The following is an 18,116-nucleotide window of genomic DNA, read 5'->3' on the forward strand; positions in this document are numbered from 1 at the left end:
GCTCCAAAAAGACACAATATTTAATCTTGTATTTAATCTCTGCTCCAGAATGTCAGGAACCAGGAATGCACTCACCTCAAATCAGTTGTTCAACTGGCTCCAGAGATTTAGTACCTGATGACGGCTCCGCCGACTATCCGGTTTCTACGTCAGCACGTTCATTCGCTGAAAGATCTAGAATTTCTGATTCGTTTGAACGCAACTCGGTTCAGAGTCGCGCGGTGCGTGAACGCAGCACGACGGAACACCGACTCTTACTATGGCGAGGGAACAATCCGCCCAAGTCTGACCCTGATTGGCTAATATCTGTTGATTGGGCGGGTCAGATAGTCATGAGGGCTGATTGGTTAGAAGCTTTACAGTCCACCAATCAGACACAGGCGAGGGCGGGCTCTGCTTCAACTTCCTGCTTCCGCTCGGGTCGGAATAAAAAACGAACATCTCGGGATCTAAACATGGAATAAGTTCTAACCGGACCGAACCGAACCTCTCTGTGTGGGACACAGACGTGCACTGAGCGCGTGGACGTTTAGTTAAATGAAGAGTCGTCACGGTAAACATGCTAGCGTTAGCCTGCTAGCTAACTCCGCCCCTTGAGACGCTTAATCTCGAAATTGGACGCAGATTATCCGGAATAAAACGTGAGACCAGACCGGATCCACCGGAGGACGGATGGCGGACATTCTCCGGGACTTGAAGCGGGGGCTGAGGCTCGACGTCCTGGCGGAAGCCGGACGTCAGTATCCGGTGTCCTGCTTCCTGCTGCTGTCCATGGTGTCGCTGACGGTCCTGCTCAACAGGTACGGAGGACCGGGGCGTGTCCCGGGGCGTGTCCCGGCGTCAGCACACACTCCAAAGGCCTAATGACGTCACACTCCCATCAACGCTGACGTATGTGGTCAGCCTCATGGATCCGGTTTGTGTCCCCCTTCAGGTTTATCCATGTCCTGATGGTGTTCTGGTCCTTCCTGGCCGGCGTCGTCACCTTCTATTTGTCCCTGACCCCGGAGACGCTCCTCCCAAACGTCCTCTTCACGGCGACGCCAAGGAGCAAGGTGAGCCGCATCACGGGACCCCCGTGGGGCGCTGGTCGGACCCCCGTGGGGCGCTGGTCGGACCCCCGTGGGGCGCTGATCGGACGCCCGTCGGGCGCTGGTCGGACCCCCGTGGGGCGCTGGTCGGACGCCCGTCGGGCGCTGGTCGGACCCCCGTGGGGCGCTGGTCGGACGCCCGTCGGGCGCTGGTCGGACCCCCGTCGGGCGCTGGTCGGACGCCTCGGCGGCGTTGCGTCTTGTTGGTGACGTGTTTGTCCTCCTGCAGAGGACGGAGGCGGAGCTGTTTCCTCTGGGCCACAGCTGCGCCGTCTGTGGGAAGGTCAAGTGTCAACGCCACCGGTACGTCCACAGGAGCGGAGACCCGGTCCCGGACCCCGATCCTAAATTCTGGTCTGTCCTCCTAGGCCGACGCTGCTCCTCGAGAACCACCAGCCGTGGTTGGACCTGAAGGTCCACGCCAAGGTGGACGCGTCCCTGGCGGAGGTCCGCCCCCTCTCTTTAGGTGTCCACCTTGTCCGTCTCCGTCCCGGCTCTGTAAACGTGTCTCGTGTCTCAGGTGTTCGAGCTGGTCCTGGAGAACTTCGTGTACCCGTGGTACCGGTAAGCGGCGCTCGTCCCGCGGCGCGGCGCCGCTGCTTAAATCAAACGCCCCTCTGTCTCCAGGGACATCACCGACGACGACGCCTGCGTGGACGAAGTGAGGACGACCTTCCGCTTCTTCGCTTCGGTGCTGGTCCGCCGGGCTCAGAAGGTGGGAGCAGTCACTGTTCAATCCGATTGGTCCGTGCTGGCCCCGCCCCTTTGAGCGTGTCGTCCTGCAGGTGGACGTTCCCGCCGTGTTCGCTGACAAAGTGATGAAAGCGGCGTTGAAGCACATCGAGATAATCGCTCGAGCGCGGAGGACAGGTGCGTCTGTCTGCTCGCTGAGGGCGGAGCCTCTGGAGGCGTGGCTCCGCCCTCAGCGGGCCTGGTTCTGTTTGCAGTGACGACCCCGGCCGGGTTGCAGCGGGCGGCCGTGGAGGAATACGGCGGCGAGCTGCACGCCGCTCTGCGCAGCCGGAAGGACGAGCTGCTGTACCTGAGGACGCTGACGGAGGCGCTGTTCCCCTTCCTAATGCCCGCCAAGGCCACGGACTGCAGGTAGGACCCGGACCGGACCCCGCCCCCCGCCCCCGGGACGCCGCGGGCCGGGTCTGGATCACGCCGCCATCTCTGCCCAGGTCTCTGGCCCTGCTGCTGCGGGAGGTGATGGCCGGTTCCGTCCTGCTGCCCACCATGGACTTCATTGCTGACCCGGTGAGTGGGCGGGGCTAGTGTGCCGCTGGAGGGTTCCGGTCGGGTCCACCAGCTGCTGTTTGTCTTCCAGGACACGGTCAACCTCATGGTTCTGATATACGTGGACGAGCGTCCGGTAAGCGACGCCGTGATGTCATCGCCGTGATGTCATCGTCGGCCCGGCCAGAGGTTCTGAACTCACCCGTGTTCTGGTTCTGCAGCCTGAAGAGGCCTCAGAACCGCCGTCGGCGCCCGTCCCGTTCCTGCAGAAGTACGCAGACGTCAGCAGCAAAAAGGCGTCGGTAAGCCCCGCCTCCTCCGGCAGCGCCTCCTCGCTCCCGGGGAGCTGAAGCTGCCCCGCCCCCCATGCAGGTTCTGAAGCTGCAGCTGAAGGAGATCCGGGAGCAGCAGGACCTCCTCTTCCGCTTCATGAGCTTCCTGAAGCAGGAGGGCGCCGTTCACGTGCTGCAGTTCTGCCTCGCCGTGGGTAAGAGGCGGCGCCAGCTGGACCCGGCTCTGACCCGGCTCTGACCCGGCTCTGACCCGGCTCTGACCCGGCTCTCCTCCAGAGGAGTTCAACAACGACATCCTGAGTCCGGAGCTGAGCGAGGCGGAGCTACGGCGTCTCCACGGCGATGTGCTGCACATCTACCAGACGTACTGCCTGGACGAGAGCGTGGACAAGATCCGCTTCGACGGCTTCATCGTGGACGAGATCCGGAACGGTAAGGGGACGGCGGCGCCGGGGGCGGGTCCGGGGGCGGGGCCCGGCTCACCGCTGTCTCTGTATCAGTTGCTCAGGGCCCCTACGGCGGCGTGGTGAAGCTGCAGACGATGCGCTGCCTGTTCGAGGCGCCGCTGGGGGGCGTGTTCACGCCGGGGGCGGGTCCGGGGGCGGGGCCCGGCTCACCGCTGTCTCTGTATCAGTTGCTCAGGGCCCCTACGGCGGCGTGGTGAAGCTGCAGACGATGCGCTGCCTGTTCGAGGCGTATGAGCGCGTCCTGGCGCTGCTGGAGGGCGTGTTCACGCCCATGTTCTGTCACAGCGACGAGGTGGGGCGGGGCCTGGCGGGGAGGGCGGGGCCGCTTCCTGTTGCCCCCGCTTCTGTTCTGGGACGCTGACTGCCCCTGTGTGTTTCAGTACTTCAGACACCTGCTGAGGGGGGCGGAGTCTCCGGCCAGGAACAACCGCATCAGCAGGTGTGTCCTGCTCTCAGCTTCCGTTGCCGTAGAAACGGCGTGTGACCTCGCCTCCCGCTGCTCTTCCCAGGAACGCGTCCAAACGAGGAGAGTCGTCGGGAATCAGCCGAATCGGCAGTAAGATCAAAGGCGTGTTCAAGAGCAGCGCCATGGAGGGCTCGGTCCCGCCCCCCGGGGAGGAGCCGGTGGAGGAGGCCACCATCGTGACGGAGGACGACGCCCCCGCCGAGCCGGCCAGCGGCCACGGCGGCCTCAGGAACCTGGCGGCGTGGGGCGTGGCCATCCCGTACGTCCGCGTCTACGAGGACGAGGCGAGGAAGGAGAAGCTCCCGGCGTTCTGCATCGACGTGGAGCGGAACGACAGGAAGGAGGGTGAGAGGGGGCGGGGCCGGGGGCGGGTCAATGAGACCACATTCAGGACATCTAGTGGACGTTTTAGGTACCGCTCAGACCGGTTCTGCCTGTAATCAGATTACATTACACACGGTCCAGTTTGTGTGACGTCACCATGACTCCCCGGGGTCTGGTTCTGGTTCTGGTTCTGGTTCTGGTTCTGGTTCTGGTTCTGACCGTGTTCTCTGATGTTCTCCAGTCGGTCATGAACCCGAGAGCTGGTCTGTGGACCGGCGGTACCTGGAGTTCTACGTCCTGGAGTCCAAACTCACCGAGTTCCACGGTAACGGACCGGACCAGCTGATCCCGGGTCCATGGGTCGATCAGCTGGCCTGAGGGGTGTGTGTGTGTGTGTGTGTGTGTCTGTGTGTGTGTGTGTGAGTGTTTCTGTGTGTGTGCGTGTCTGTGTGTGTGTGTGTGTGTGTGTGTCTCTGTGTGTGTGTGTGTGTGTGAGTGTCTCTGTGTGTGCGTGTGTGTGTGTGTGTGTGTGTGTGGGTGTCTGTGTGTCTGTGTCTGTGTGCCTGTGTGTGTGTGTCTGTGTCTGTGTGTCTGTGTGTGTGTGTGTGTGTGTGTGTGTGTGTGTCTCTGTGTCTGTGTGTGTGTGTGTCTCTGTGTCTGTGTGTGTGTCTGTGTGTGTCTGTGTGTGTGTGTGTGTGTGTGTGTCTGTGTGTGTGTCTGTGTGTGTGTGTGTGTGTCTGTGTGTGTGTCTGTGTGTGTCTGTGTGTGTGTGTGTGTGTGTGTGTGTGTGTGTGTGTGTGTGTCTCTGTGTGTGTCTGTGTGTGTGTGTGTGTGTGTGTGTGTGTGTGTGCTTCCAGGAACGTTCACTGATGCTCAGCTTCCATCCAAAAGAATCATCGGACCAAAGAACTCCGAGTTCCTCCGATCCAAAAGAGAAGAGTTCCAGGAATACCTGCAGGTGAAGACCTGGGGGGCGGAGTCTGGTCTCCTGGATCGGGTTTCAGTGTCTCTCTCTCTCTCTCTCTCTCTCTCTCTCTCTCTCTCTCTCTCTCCCTCAGAGACTCCTGCAGCATCCTGAACTCAGCAACAGTCAGCTGCTGGCGGACTTCCTGTCTCCTCACAGCATGGAGTCTCAGTTCCTGGACCGGATGCTGCCTGACGTCAACCTGGGTAGGCCCCGCCCACGCCCCGCCCCCGTGGTCGCCGCCCACTAACCCAGGCTTTGTTTTACAGGAAAGATTTTCAAATCCGTCCCGGGGAAGCTGATAAAAGAGGCAAGTCCTGAAACCAGCCAGACGTCTGTGATGTCATCAGGGGGAGCATCAGGCTCCTCCCCCACGCCGTGACCTCATCAGGCTGACGGTAACGCTGTGAATCCCTCCGTTCTCCAGAAAGGCCAGAACCTGGAGCCGTTCCTCCAGTCCTTCTTCAGCTCCTGCGAGTCACCTAAACCCAAACCCGGCCGACCCGAGCTGACCGTCCCGAGCCCGCCGGCCGCCGGCGCCAAGGTAACGCCTACTTCTGTCCTCACACCGCAGGATGCTGCTGCATCCGTCATGCACTGGGGCGGAGCCCTCCAGGGTATTTATAAAGGAAGTATCAGGGAGGGGCCTGCTCCTCTGGGCGGGGCTTCCTCTGGGACGTTGTGGCTGAGACTGGACCAGAGCCACAACGTCCCAGAGGAAGCCCCGCCCGGCGCCGTGGGGAGACGTCCCAACTACTTCCTGTCCCCTGGCTGAACGATGGCTGAGCGTGCTATGTGGGCCGGGCCGGACGCCGCTCCGCTCCGCGTTAGCAGTGATGTCATTTCCTGTCTCCCCGCAGCTGTTCAGGAACAACGGCGAAGCGTCCGCCGGGCTGGACAGGAACCAGCGCGCCTCTGAGAGCGCCGTCGCCGTGGACGGATTGTACGACGCCATGATGCACCTGGGTAGGTATGGGCGGAGCCGGGGCGGCGCCACCGGAGGGGTTGGACCTCCTCCTTTAACCGCGTCCCGGCCCGGCAGGTCGCACCGTGTTCCGTATCCCGGACTGGCTGCACCACCTGCTGGCGGCCGGCAGGATCCTGATCAAGAACACGTTTGAGGCCTACATGGACCGGTACCTGCAGTCCAAGCTGGACCAGGTCCTGCAGGAGCACCGGCTGGTGTCCCTCATCACGCAGCTCAGGGGTACGGCGCTCAGAGCCCGGCCCGGTTCTGGACTGGTTCCGGCCCGGTTCTGGACCGGTTCCGACCCGGTTCTGGAGCGGTTCCGACCCGGTTCTGGACCGGCTGCTCAGACAGAACTCTCCTCCTCCTCCTCCTCCCAGACACCGTTTTCTGCGAGGCCGGCGAGGAGCGAACCGCCGGTGACCGGAACGCCAGAGCCAGGAGGACGTTTGAGGAGATGATTACGTACCTACCAGGTGGGTGGGCTTTACCTGCACACCACCAATCAGCTCCCTCCCCTCCTCTGCTCCGATTGGTCCATTCGGGTTCAGAGAGATTAGTAACAAGGGGGGGGCTTTTTGTTCTGAAGCAGCCCCCACCTGAGGTGCGTGTGTGTGTGTGCGTGTGCGTGTCTGTGTGTGTGTGTGCGTGTCTCTGTGTGTGTGTGTGTGTGTGTGTGTGCGTGTGTCTCTGTGTGTGTCTGTGTGTGTGCGTGTGTCTCTGTGTGTGTGTGTGTGTGTGTGTGTGTGCGTGTCTCTGTGTGTGTGTGTGTGTCTCTGTGTGTGTCTGTGCGTGTGTGTCTGTGTGTGTGCGTGTGTGTGTGTCTGTGTGTGTCTCTGTGTGTGTGTGTGTGTCTCTGTGTGTGTGTCTGTGTGCGTGTGCGTGTCTCTGTGTGTGTGTGTGTCTGTGTGTGTGTGTCTGTGTGTGTCTCTGTGTGTGTGTGTGTGTGCGTGTGTCTCTGTGTGTGTCTGTGTGTGTCTGTGTGTGTGTGTGTGTGTGTCTCTGTGTGTGTCTGTGCGTGTGTGTCTGTGTGTGTGCGTGTGTGTGTGTCTGTGTGTGTCTCTGTGTGTGTGTGTGTGTCTCTGTGTGTGTGTCTGTGTGCGTGTGCGTGTCTCTGTGTGTGTGTGTGTCTGTGTGTGTGTGTCTGTGTGTGTCTCTGTGTGTGTGTGTGTGTGCGTGTGTCTCTGTGTGTGTCTGTGTGTGTCTGTGTGTGTGTGTGTGTGTGTGTGTCTCTGTGTGTGTCTGCGTGTGCGTGTGTCTCTGTGTGTGCGTGTGTCTCTGTGTGTGTCTGTGTGTGTGCGTGTGTGTGTCTCTGTGTGTGTGTGTGTGTGTGTCTCTGCGTGTGTCTGTGTGCGTGTGTGTGTGTGTCTGTGTGCGTGTGTCTCTGTGTGTGTGTGTGTGTGTGCGTGTGTGTCTCTGTGTGTGTGTGTGTGTGTCTCTCTGTGTGTCTGTGTGTGTGTGTGTGCGTGTGTGTCTCTGTGTGTGTGTGTCTGTGTGTGTCTCTGTGTGTGTGTGTGTGTGTGCGTGTGTCTCTGTGTGTGTGCGTGTGTCTCTGTGTGCGTGTGTGTGTGTCTGTGTGGGTGTGCGTGTGTCTCTGTGTGTGTGTGTGTGTCTCAGACTTTGTGGTGACGTGCATCGGTGAGGAAATGAAGTACGAAGGCGTCCGACTGCTGTTTGATGGGCTCCAGCAACCGCTGCTCAACAAGCAGGTGAGGAGACAGACAGACAGACAGACAGGTAGACAGGTAGACAGACAGGCAGACAGGTAGACAGACAGGTAGACAGACTGTCCACAGCTGTGATGACATCACCTTTTTGTCCTCAGGTGTCCTACGTGCTGCTGGACATCGCCGTTCAGGAACTCTTCCCCGAACTCAGAAAGGTAAACAACGGTGGAGAGATGAAGATCATCGTCTTCATCATCAAAGGCTCGCTAGCCAGCATCGGTTGCTGTGACAACCGTTTCCTGTAATCTGACTACATGGCGGCGCTCACTGTTAGCGACGCTGCTATCTATGCTAACGAGGACGAGACGTCATTTGACACCTTTAGCTCTGGGGTTGCTCCGCCCATCAGATGAAGTAAACAAACGCTCGTTCTCTCCTCAGAGAGCGACGGACACGTGACCCGGGAGGAACCCTCCCCCCGTCCCGCTCGTGGGTCGGGTTCCGTTTCACTTGGGAACCGGTGAAAGAACCAAGCGGGTCGGTCCAGACCGAGAATCAAATAAAAGCATGAAACCCGGATCGCCGTGAAGCGTGTCTTTGGTGGCGCCGGAACCAGAACCGGACTAGAACGGAACAAACGAGTGGTCGGACCGGTTCTACGCTTTAATCTGGACAGAACATGCAGCAGACACAGGAAGGTTCTCCTGGTTCTACATCGAGGATTCGGTTCTGTTGCTGGACGGTGACGGTCCGGATGGACGGGCTAACGGGTCTGTCACGGGGGGGCCGGGTCACATGTTCCGAGTCCAGAGGAGCCCCAGAACAACCAGGGCGGCGCTCGGTTCTGTGAGTCCGGCAGCCGGGCTGTAGACGGTGACGCGTCCTTCCACGGCCGTGTGGACGGGCTGCATCCGCTCGATGTAGCCGGACAGGACCGCCAGGTCCAAGTCCCCTGAGGACGGGGACAGAGAAACGTCAGAACTCTGCAGGAGAACCGCACGGAACCGGGCCGACCTCCCACCTGCTCACCGCTGTCGTACTTGAGGGTCTCGTTCTTCACCATGGCGAAGCCGTCCCCGCCCTGCGCTACGTAGGACGCCACCGCCACCGTGTAGACCGCCTCGTCCTCCACGGCCTCGTAGACCGGAACCCGGCATTGGGTGCACAGGATTCGGAGGCTCCTCAGGCGACTCCACGGCGGTTTGGAGACGTCGTACTCGACCCGGAATCCTGTCAGGAAGTCCAGATTCAGACGTCGGACGAGGGCCGAGGCTCCGGCGCAACCGTAGCGACCAGAAGACGTCTCTGGGTCTGAACCAATGCTGGAAGGGAACCGTTGAATTTGTGGACTACGAGGTCCAAACCTGAAGAAGAACGGTACCAGAGACTTGGAGGAACTCCCCGGTCCCCCGGCCGTAGCGTCTGACGGAGAACTCGAAGGTCTTCTTCAGCGTGGATCCCTTCAGCTGCACCAGGTCAAAGGTCCCCCCGAAGGGCAGGACGGCGAGCAGGTCCTCCACGGTGATCCAACCTACGGCGGGGACACGGACTCAGCGGCGCCCGTCCAAACACGGACTCGGGGACTCAGCGGCGCCCGACTCACCGTCCCGGATTTTCTCGTCAATATGTGATCGGATGCCGCCGCCGTTCATGATGGCGGCGCTGACCTGATTCCACCGGTCGTCGTCCGCGACCTTCACGTAGTTGTTGACCTGAACCACGGAGACGAGAAGACGGTTTCACACGCCAGGTTTGAGGTTCTGCTCGGAGAACCTTCTGGACTCAAAGCGTTCCTGAGGACGGATGGACGCGCCGGGTCTCGAACCCAACATGGCATCCCGTCATGTCGTTACCATGGCGTCACAGATCAGGTTCCCCAGGTTGCATTCCTGAAACCGGCACTCTGCAGCGGTTCCGTTCAGGAAGACGGCCGTCCGTCCCACCACCCGGGCCGAGTAGTTCGCCAGGTTCTCCTTCCACTCGTCCACTTCGGCGAGGACGTCTGGATCTGGACGAAAGTCGTGATGCGGGACGGGAGCGCCGACGGGACGGGACGTGGGGACGGACGCTCGTACCTTCGGCGACGCTGCCGTCCAGCAGGATGGGGTTCCCCGAGGACGTCAACACGTTGCCGGCAGCGTCGAACGTCACGTTCAGACGGCCCAGGTACTTCCCGAACGCGTAGGCCTGAACGACGGGAACCATCCGACCGTCGTCCGACTCCACCAGGAACGGATAAGGACCGGAGGGGACCTCAGAGGAAGGGGGCGGTCCTACAGGACGGGGAGGACGACCGTGGAGTTTACCTGCAGACACTCACTCACTCACTCTCACTCGTTCATTCATTCGTTTATTCACTCGTTCATTCACTCACTCACTGGTTCATTCATTCATTTATTCACTCGTTCATTCATTCATTTATTCACTGGTTCATTCATTCATTTATTCACTCGTTCACTCACTTATTCGTTTTCTAAAAACATGGCACGTTACTGAGACTTAAACCAACAACATGCCGGTACCGCCGGTGGGATCCGCTCCGGTTGGTCCACGCCGGATCTTGGAGGGAGGGGTTCGGGCTTTTTAAATCAAAATGAGTTGATTCTACGGGACGGATCCGTTTAAACGGGACCAGCGTCCGATCAGAACCTCAGGCGTGAGCCCGGAGCAACACGATGACTTCAGTCTGTCCGGCCGTGAGTCGTCCCGTCGGGTTGGACGGTACCGACCCGACTAGTTCTGTCTGTTCAGCTCATCCATGTCCGCTTCAGGAACCCTTGAACGTCACCTGATCCTGGTCCGCTCTGTGGCGCCCACCTTCCCTCAGATCTTTGATGGCCTGAGGTCTGAGACTCACTTCCTGTTTGGGTGTTATCTTTGGAGAACACGTCCTGTTTACTCTTCAGCTAGATAGGACGACTTCCAGCAGCAGCGGCACGGCTAACGGGCACGGCTAACGGACGCGGCTAACGGACGCGGCTAACGGACACGGCTAACGGACACGGCTGACAGAAACAATCTACTCAGAGGCTGAACTGAACACAAAACAAACGTAAACGCCCTTGGTGCTAACCGTTAGCTTACTGCTAATGCACAGTGGCGTATTAGCAGCTTCCGGTTCACGGCGGGGTACATTTAGCTGGCACAGGTATCTGGACCGGCCCCGGCCCCGGCCCCGCCCCCACCTGTGTAGAGGAAGGTGTTGCTATGGCCTCCGACGACGACGTCGACTCCCCGGACCCTCCTGGCGATCTCTTGATCCGTGGCGAAGCCGGAGTGTCCCAGAGCGATGATCTTGGTCACGCCCTGCTTCTGGAGGTGGTCTACGTACGGCTGGAGGGAGGTCACCTCATCCAGGAAGGACAGGTGTGGTCCTGAATGTGGGGCGGATCAAGTTACAACAGGCTCCTCCCCATGGCGAAACATCAAAGTTTGCCTCCACGGCACGATGAATGCATGGGTTAGGTTTAGATCGCCATGGTAACCACCTTCACCTACCGGGTTTGGACAGGGCAGTGGTTTCCTGTGAGGTGTATCCAGCCACGCCCACCTTCTCACCGCCGACGTGAAGTATCTTATAAGGTGAGTAGGAGGAGCCAAATGTGGCGTTGAGCATTTGGTCTGCTTTGATGTTGGCGCTGAGAATGGGACACTGGATCCGGTCCATGAACGGTTCCATGAGTCCCTCCACGCCGTTATCGAACTCGTGGTTCCCCAACGCCTGAAACGCACGAAGAAAGGAGATCAGTGTCGCCACCCCCGACCACGCCCGATCACCCCCCAACCACGCCCGATCACCCCCGATCACCCCCCGACCACGCCCGATCACCCCCCGACCACGCCCGATCACCCCCGACCACGCCCGATCACCCCCGATCACCCCCCGACCACGCCCGATCACCCCCCGACCACGCCCGATCACCCCCGACCACGCCCGATCACCCCCGACCATGCCCGATCACCCCCGATCACCCCCGATCGGGCCCGATCAATGGAATGGGTTCTGATCAACCGGACCTGGCTCCGGTTCTCCGCCGCAGGTTTCTGAAGAACCGGAGGTTGGAACCTTTTGGTCAGACATATCTCCAATAGTTTGAAGATCTGTGATCACCTGTCAGAATACCGTTGCTATAGTAACAGACAGGCTTCGGTTCGGACCCCGCTGCTCTCACCATGGCGTCGTAGCGGAGTCGGTTCATGAAGTGCGCCGCCTCCGCCCCTTTGTAGTGGTTGAACCAGACCGACCCCTGGAACTGGTCTCCGGCGTCCAGCAGCAGCACGTTGGTCCCGGGGATCCGGATCCTCCGGACCGCCGTGGCCCTCCGCGCCACCCCGGCGAAGCATCCGCGGTCGGGTCTGCATTTCCCAGACATCGGGCCGGTCTCCTCCACCCGCGCGTGCACGTCGTTAGTGTGGAGGAGAACCAGGTCCCAGGCCGCCGAGGGGGACACGGAGGAGCCGAGCAGGAGGAGCAGGAGGAGCCGCGGAGCGCCCATCTGTCCGGGTCCGGGTCTCCGCCCCGCCCTTCCTCCTCTTTCGGTTCTGTAAACTAAAAACTCCTCCGGCGACGTCACGCGTCAGGGCGCGCGCGTGCAGGAGGGGTTTGTGACGTGTCCAGAAACGCTGTCTCCGGTTTCACACCGACTGAACTAAACGACAAAGATTCAAGTTGAACCCTCAGCCGAGGTTTCAGGTTACACCTTCACAGGTGAGCCAGCAGCACCGTTGCCCCGCCCACTGCCAGTCAGGTAGATCTCCACCGGCCTCAGGACCTGATGGAGCAGCTGCTGCCTTCTCTGAGTGACGAGTCGAAGCCATGCCCCCCCCCCCCCCTTTTGTCCACCTACGTAGTACATACTATGTGTCTTTGTAATTTATTGTTATTTTATTTGTATTGTTAAATGTTTTGATTTATGTACGAAGGACTTTCAACGGAAACAAGACCGCAAGGATGTTTGACTGTACTTGTACTGTGATACATGCTACTGTTTGACTGTACTTGTACTGTAATACACGCTACTGTGTGACTGTACTTGTACTGTAATACATGCTAATGTTTGACTGTACTTGTACTGTAATACATGCTACTGTCTGGCTGTACTTGTACTGTAATACATGCTACTGTTTGACTGTACTTGTACTGTAATACATGCTACTGTCTGCCTGTACTTGTACTGTAATACATGCTACTGTGTGACTGTAATTGTACTGTAATACATGCTACTGTATGACTACTCGTACTGTAATACACGCTACTGGTTGACTGTACTTGTACTGCGATACATGCCACTGTTTGACTGTACTTGTACTGTAATACACGCTACTGTGTGACTGTACTTGTACTGTAATACATGCCACTGTTTGACTGTACTTGTACTGTAATACACGCTACTGTGTGACTGTACTTGTACTGTAATACACGCTACTGTGTGACTGTACTTGTACTGTAATACATGCCACTGTTTGACTGTACTTGTACTGTAATACACGCTACTGTTTGACTGTACTTGTACTGTAATACATGCTACTGTGTGACTGTATTTGTACTGTAATACATGCTACTGTTTGACTGTACTTGTACTGTAATACATGCTACTGTGTGACTGTACTTGTACTGTAATACACGCTACTGTGTGACTGTACTTGTACTGTAGTAGAATAATAGACTCGCTGGGTCTTGACTAAATGGATGAAGGACGAGACTCTGGTATGAAAACAGCTAAATTAGGGAAGATGCTGAAGATGCTGAATGAATGAATGAGTGAGTGAATGAGTGAGTGAATGAATGAATGAGTGAGTGGGTGAATGAATGAGTGAGTGAATGAGTGAGTGAATGAATGAGTGAGTGAATGAGTGAGTGAATGAGTGAGTGAATGAGTGAATGAATGAGTGGGTGAATGAATGAGTGAGTGAATGAGTGAGTGAATGAATGAGTGAGTGAATGAGTGAGTGAATGAGTGAGTGAGTGAATGAATGAATGAGTGAACGAATGAGTGAGTGAATGAATGAGTGAGTGAGTGAGTGAATGAATGAGTGAGTGAATGAGTGAGTGAGTGAGTGAGTGAATGAGTGAGTGAATGAATGAGTGAGTGAATGAGTGAGTGAATGAATGAGTGAATGAATGAGTGAGTGAATGAGTGAGTGAATGAATGAGTGAGTGAATGAATGAGTGAATGAATGAATGAGTGAGTGAATGAGTGAGTGAATGAATGAGTGAGTGAGTGAGTGAGTGAATGAGTGAGTGAGTGAGTGAATGAATGAGTGAGTGAGTGAATGGGTGAGTGAATGAATGAGTGAGTGAATGAATAAGTGAGTGAATGAGTGAGTGAATGAATGAGTGAGTGAGTGAATGAATGAATGAGTGAGTGAATGAGTGAGTGAATGAGTGAGTGAGTGAATGAGTGAGTGAATGAATGAGTGAGTGAGTGAATGAATGAATGAGTGAATGAATGAGTGAGTGAATGAATGAGTGAATGAATGAATGAATGAGTGAGTGAATGAGTGGGTGAATGAATGAATGAATGAGTGAGTGAATGAGTGAGTGACCACAGGAAGGTTGATGCATTTAAAGCTTCAATAAGATTTAGAATGAATTAACATTTTTAGGAAATCAATCCTTTGTTAAACCTTGTTTTTCTGACAGCTCTTTGATGGGAGCTGCGTGACGTCACCCCCAGGCCGGCCTGCGTGTTTCCTCCCGCACCTGAGCGGATGCTAAGTTAGCTTCATAAGTTAGCTTCATAAGTTAGCTTCGGGTCGAGCGGAACTACTTTTCCCGGCTTTTCTTCGTGGATTTTAACACGAGATGGAAAACGAGCCTTTGAAAGGTGACGTCATCGTCTGGTAGCAAACAAACAACGTCTTTATTTGATTCTGTCGTTAGCTAGCCATTAGCTTTAGCCTGTTAGCTCTACCGCCGTTCATTGGGTGTTCGGGTTTATGACGTCATCAGCCGGCGTTTGACTCACCGGACACTCCAGACAGACGCTGCACGGAAAAGTTCCGGTTCTGGAGGAAAGATCCAAATTTAGACGGGATGTCCGGTAATGGACGCATGTGTGGGCTCGGTGTTAGTGAACGTGATGGACGAGGGAGAAGAACCGAAGCTGCAGTAGGTCGGGGAACCGGGTCACGCTCGGTACCGGTCCAATGCTGGACGGGACCAGAGCCAGAACATGTGAATCAGCGGCTCTGGTTCTGGTTCTGGACTGGGTCGGGTCACGCTCGGTACCGGTCCAATGCTGGACGGGACCAGAGCCAGAACATGTGAATCAGCGGCTCTGGTTCTGGTTCTGGACTGGGTCGGGTCACGCTGGGTACCGGCCTAATGCTGGACGGGTCCAGAACCAGAACATGTGAATCAGCGGTCTGGTTCTGGTTCTGGACTGGGTCCTCCTCTGTGTTTCAGCAGCGCTGCCGGCTGATTGGCTGTTCATGAAGATCAGCGTGGCGCAGGCGGTGGTTCTGATCCGGAACAAGCCCTCGGGTCTGAGCGGCGCCGAGTACGCCCGGGTTCTGGCCCGCAAGCTGAGGAGTCAGGATGAAGGCTGGAGGAAGAGGAGCCAGGAGCTCGAGCAGGAGGTCCTGATGCTGCGACAGGAAGCACTGATCGCCAGGGCGACGGCAGCAGGTGGGAGGGGCTTACCTTGTTTTTCTTTATTTCATGAGTGGGACAGCATCGTGACATGATGATGTCACTAAATAAATCATGAACCCTGGTTCTGGTATAGTGGGCTGGGTCTTTGATGTGGGTTCGGTTCTGGTCTGATTCTCGTTAATGGGAGGGGCTTGTGACATCATCACCCGGAGTCCATGAACATTTACTGATTATTGATTATTGATGAAGGACCTGCTTTGTTTGTGAACTCTTCTAGAAGACGACCCAATCGGTCCCGAGGGAGGGGGCTTCAGCTGGGAGAGCCTGACCCCGCCTCCCTCCGGCCCTCCTGGGAGACTCCTCCTCCCTTCCGTGCGCCTCCTGCAGTCCCTGTGCTCCCTCCGTCAGGTGGAGGGGAGCGGCGGGGGCCTGTGGTTCCGCTCTGGTGGGGGTTCTGGTCCGGTTCTGGCTGATGCTGTGTGCCAGCTGCTGGAGTCGGTGGTGGCGGTTTGCAGGGACCCCCCCCCGCCGGGACCTCCTGATCTGGTCCTCCAGGCCTGCCGGGTCGGGGGCGGGGCGATGGACGTCTTCTGCTCCCAGAGGCTGCCGTCGGAGGACTTCCTGAGACGAGTGCAGGAGGCGCTGAGGGAGCTGACGGGGACGCTGCTGGACCGGAACCAGCAGGGGGGGGTGAGCACCGGGGGGGGGGACTGTCTCACGCCGACTCCGCCTCACACCGACTCCGTCTCACACCGACTCCGTCTCACGCCGACTCCGCCTCACGCCGACTCCCGTCTCACGCCGACTCCGTCTCATGCCGACTCCGCCTCACGCCGACTCCGCCTCACGCTGACGCCGACTCTGCCTCATGCCGATGCCGACTCCGTCTCACGCCGACTCCGCATCACACCGACTCCGTCTCACGCCGACTCCGCATCACACCGACTGTCTAACGCCGACTCCGCCTCACGCCGACTCCGCCTCACGCCGACTCCGCCTCACGCCGACTCCGCTTCACGCCGACTCCGCCTCACGCCGACTCCGTCTCACGCCGACTCCGTCTCATGCCGACTCCCGTCTCACGCCGACTCCGTCTCACGCCGACTCCGCCTCACGCCGACTCCGCCTCACGCCGACTCCGTCTCACGCCGACTCGGATGCGTTTGATCCAGATGTTGGACAGCATCTGGACCGTCCAGCATCGTCCACTAGTCCAGTCCTCAGAGCACCACGGGGACGTCTTTAGGGTTCTAACCGGTGCTGAGGGACCCGGGTCAGACAAGACCAGGGACACAAAGTGTCTTCCTCGTTTCAATGTCTCGGTTTGAGTGTCGGTTTGTCTTCAGACTGGACGCGTTGAGGAGCGCTTGTTTCGTTGCTCCCCAGCGCCAGGCTGCAGACCGGCTGACGGGGTGTCTCATCAGGCTGGGGGACAGCGGCATGTCCAAGTCCTTTCTCATCCGGCACATCCTGTCTCAGATCAGCGCTCTGGTGGACCAGCTCTGGCAGGCCTTCCAGGTAAACGTCCTCTCGTCCTCTCCCGGTTCCGAGACAGCACCAGCTGAGCCGTTTGTCCCCCCTCCTGCTGTCCTCTGTTTGACCCATCGTGAACCTGGCTCCTCCTCCTGCTGTCCTCCTGCTCCTTGGAGTCCCCAGGGTCCCTCCCCTGACAGCTGACCCTGGGTTGGAGCTGGGGGGGCACCCTGGACCCGGTTCTGTTGGACCGATAGCAGACGGATCAGTGTGAGCTGAGGAGTCAGGAGACATCTGCTCTGTCTGAAGGACATCAGTGGAGGAGGAGGAGGAGGAGGAGGAGGAGGAGGAGGAGCAGGAGGAGGAGGAGGAGCAGGAGGAGGTGCTGCAGCGACGCAGCCGGGGACGAGCCGGGCCATCTGGGTCGCTCTGTCGACCGCCGGGAAACCATTGACGATGTAGCCGCCTCCTCCTCCTGCTCCGCCTCCTCCTGCTCCTTCTCCTCCTCTGTAGCTGTCTGGTGGGCGTCGCCGTCCTCGTTGATCAGACGTATTGATTTGTGATTAGCAATGCCATGAGGAAATGTCTTTTGAGCCTGGACGCGTTTCCCGACCGGACTGGGATTTTGGATCTTTACTTCCTGTAATCGAACCCTGAATAAACTGGGGGGGGTCACCCTGATGACGATGTCACCCTGATGACGATGTCACCCTGGTGACGATGTCACCTGATGATGATGTCATCCTGATGACGATGTCACCCTGGTGACGATGTCACCTGATGATGATGTCATCCTGGTGACGATGTCACCCTGATGATGATGTCACTGCTTACAGGACCAGGGCGGCGCAGGGCTGGACACGTTTCCCGTGGACCAGTACCAGAACTCATCCTACCTCTTTGGGGTTGTGGAGCACCTCCTGCAGAAGGTACCGTTCAGGCTGGAGGTGGGGGCGGAGCCAACGGGCTTCCTGGCTCACCTGGAGCAGCGGGCCTTTCAGCTGTCGGAGGAGTTTCCCTTGTTCTCCATCTACATGTGGAGGATCGGAGGTCTGCTCAGGTCCGACTGGAGGTCCTCCGGGTCACCGGGTCCAGACTCTGGGACGCCCTGACGATCAGAACCGTTTGTTCTTCTACCGGTTGTTCACCAGCAGTAAACATTAAATGCTGAATGTTTGTTTGTTGGACTCTGATCAGGACCGGTTCTCCTTTGATGTTTCACACACTCATCACAAACAGAAAGCGCTGCTTGTTTGGTTTCCATGGTTACCAGGTCAATCTGCTTTCGTTCTAAACAAGGTTTTCAGATTTGCAGTACAGGTACGGGACCAGGTGGCCTGGTCTGTAATACCGACCCAGGCATGAGCGCCGCTAAATGCGTTTCCTGCTACGTCACAAAGGACCAGCGGCGCCGGCGGCGCCGAGAGCGTCGCTCCCATCGCGTCTGCTTTGGGTCGTCTGATCTCATCTTTCATATCCTGAGAAATGAACGCCGCTGCTCAGACGTGTGCTGGCTGCTGATGGCGTCCGTGGCGAGTCAACCCACCGCATGACGGGGGAGCATGAAG

General features: G+C 57.9%; 3 protein-coding genes across 3 annotated transcripts; 2 read left to right on the forward strand and 1 right to left on the reverse strand.

Annotated features, from left to right (window-relative positions):
- Nucleotides 1-427: 427 nt before the first annotated feature.
- Nucleotides 428-8,057, forward strand: LOC137909252 (sorting nexin-14-like). The gene is made up of 27 exons (XM_068753691.1): nucleotides 428-800; nucleotides 935-1,055; nucleotides 1,321-1,394; nucleotides 1,460-1,538; nucleotides 1,612-1,655; nucleotides 1,719-1,806; nucleotides 1,877-1,961; nucleotides 2,039-2,195; nucleotides 2,276-2,351; nucleotides 2,422-2,466; nucleotides 2,552-2,632; nucleotides 2,703-2,817; nucleotides 2,900-3,055; nucleotides 3,258-3,382; nucleotides 3,471-3,529; nucleotides 3,600-3,901; nucleotides 4,122-4,205; nucleotides 4,738-4,838; nucleotides 4,939-5,050; nucleotides 5,114-5,154; nucleotides 5,272-5,388; nucleotides 5,705-5,810; nucleotides 5,887-6,051; nucleotides 6,192-6,287; nucleotides 7,429-7,520; nucleotides 7,637-7,693; nucleotides 7,920-8,057. The coding sequence occupies exons 1-27, from the start codon at nucleotides 673-675 to the stop codon at nucleotides 7,935-7,937; spliced, it is 2,724 nt and encodes a 907-aa protein (XP_068609792.1). The 5' UTR covers nucleotides 428-672; the 3' UTR covers nucleotides 7,938-8,057.
- Nucleotides 8,058-8,207: 150 nt separating this feature from the next.
- Nucleotides 8,208-11,974, reverse strand: LOC137909282 (snake venom 5'-nucleotidase-like). The gene is made up of 9 exons (XM_068753726.1): nucleotides 11,651-11,974; nucleotides 10,977-11,199; nucleotides 10,664-10,852; nucleotides 9,554-9,751; nucleotides 9,332-9,486; nucleotides 9,082-9,190; nucleotides 8,860-9,009; nucleotides 8,508-8,708; nucleotides 8,208-8,430 (listed from the first exon to the last, which is right to left on the reverse strand). Exons 1-9 carry the CDS (start codon nucleotides 11,972-11,974, stop codon nucleotides 8,270-8,272), a joined length of 1,710 nt encoding a protein of 569 aa, XP_068609827.1. The 3' UTR covers nucleotides 8,208-8,269.
- Nucleotides 11,975-14,514: 2,540 nt separating this feature from the next.
- On the forward strand, nucleotides 14,515-17,660 carry LOC137909678 (meiosis-specific protein MEI4-like). The gene is made up of 6 exons (XM_068754139.1): nucleotides 14,515-14,521; nucleotides 14,887-15,108; nucleotides 15,353-15,765; nucleotides 16,462-16,593; nucleotides 16,922-16,930; nucleotides 17,391-17,660. The coding sequence occupies exons 1-6, from the start codon at nucleotides 14,515-14,517 to the stop codon at nucleotides 17,658-17,660; spliced, it is 1,053 nt and encodes a 350-aa protein (XP_068610240.1).
- Nucleotides 17,661-18,116: the final 456 nt, after the last annotated feature.

Source organism: Brachionichthys hirsutus, chromosome 20 (genome assembly GCF_040956055.1).
Source record: "Brachionichthys hirsutus isolate HB-005 chromosome 20, CSIRO-AGI_Bhir_v1, whole genome shotgun sequence".
Lineage (NCBI taxonomy): Eukaryota > Metazoa > Chordata > Actinopteri > Lophiiformes > Brachionichthyidae > Brachionichthys > Brachionichthys hirsutus.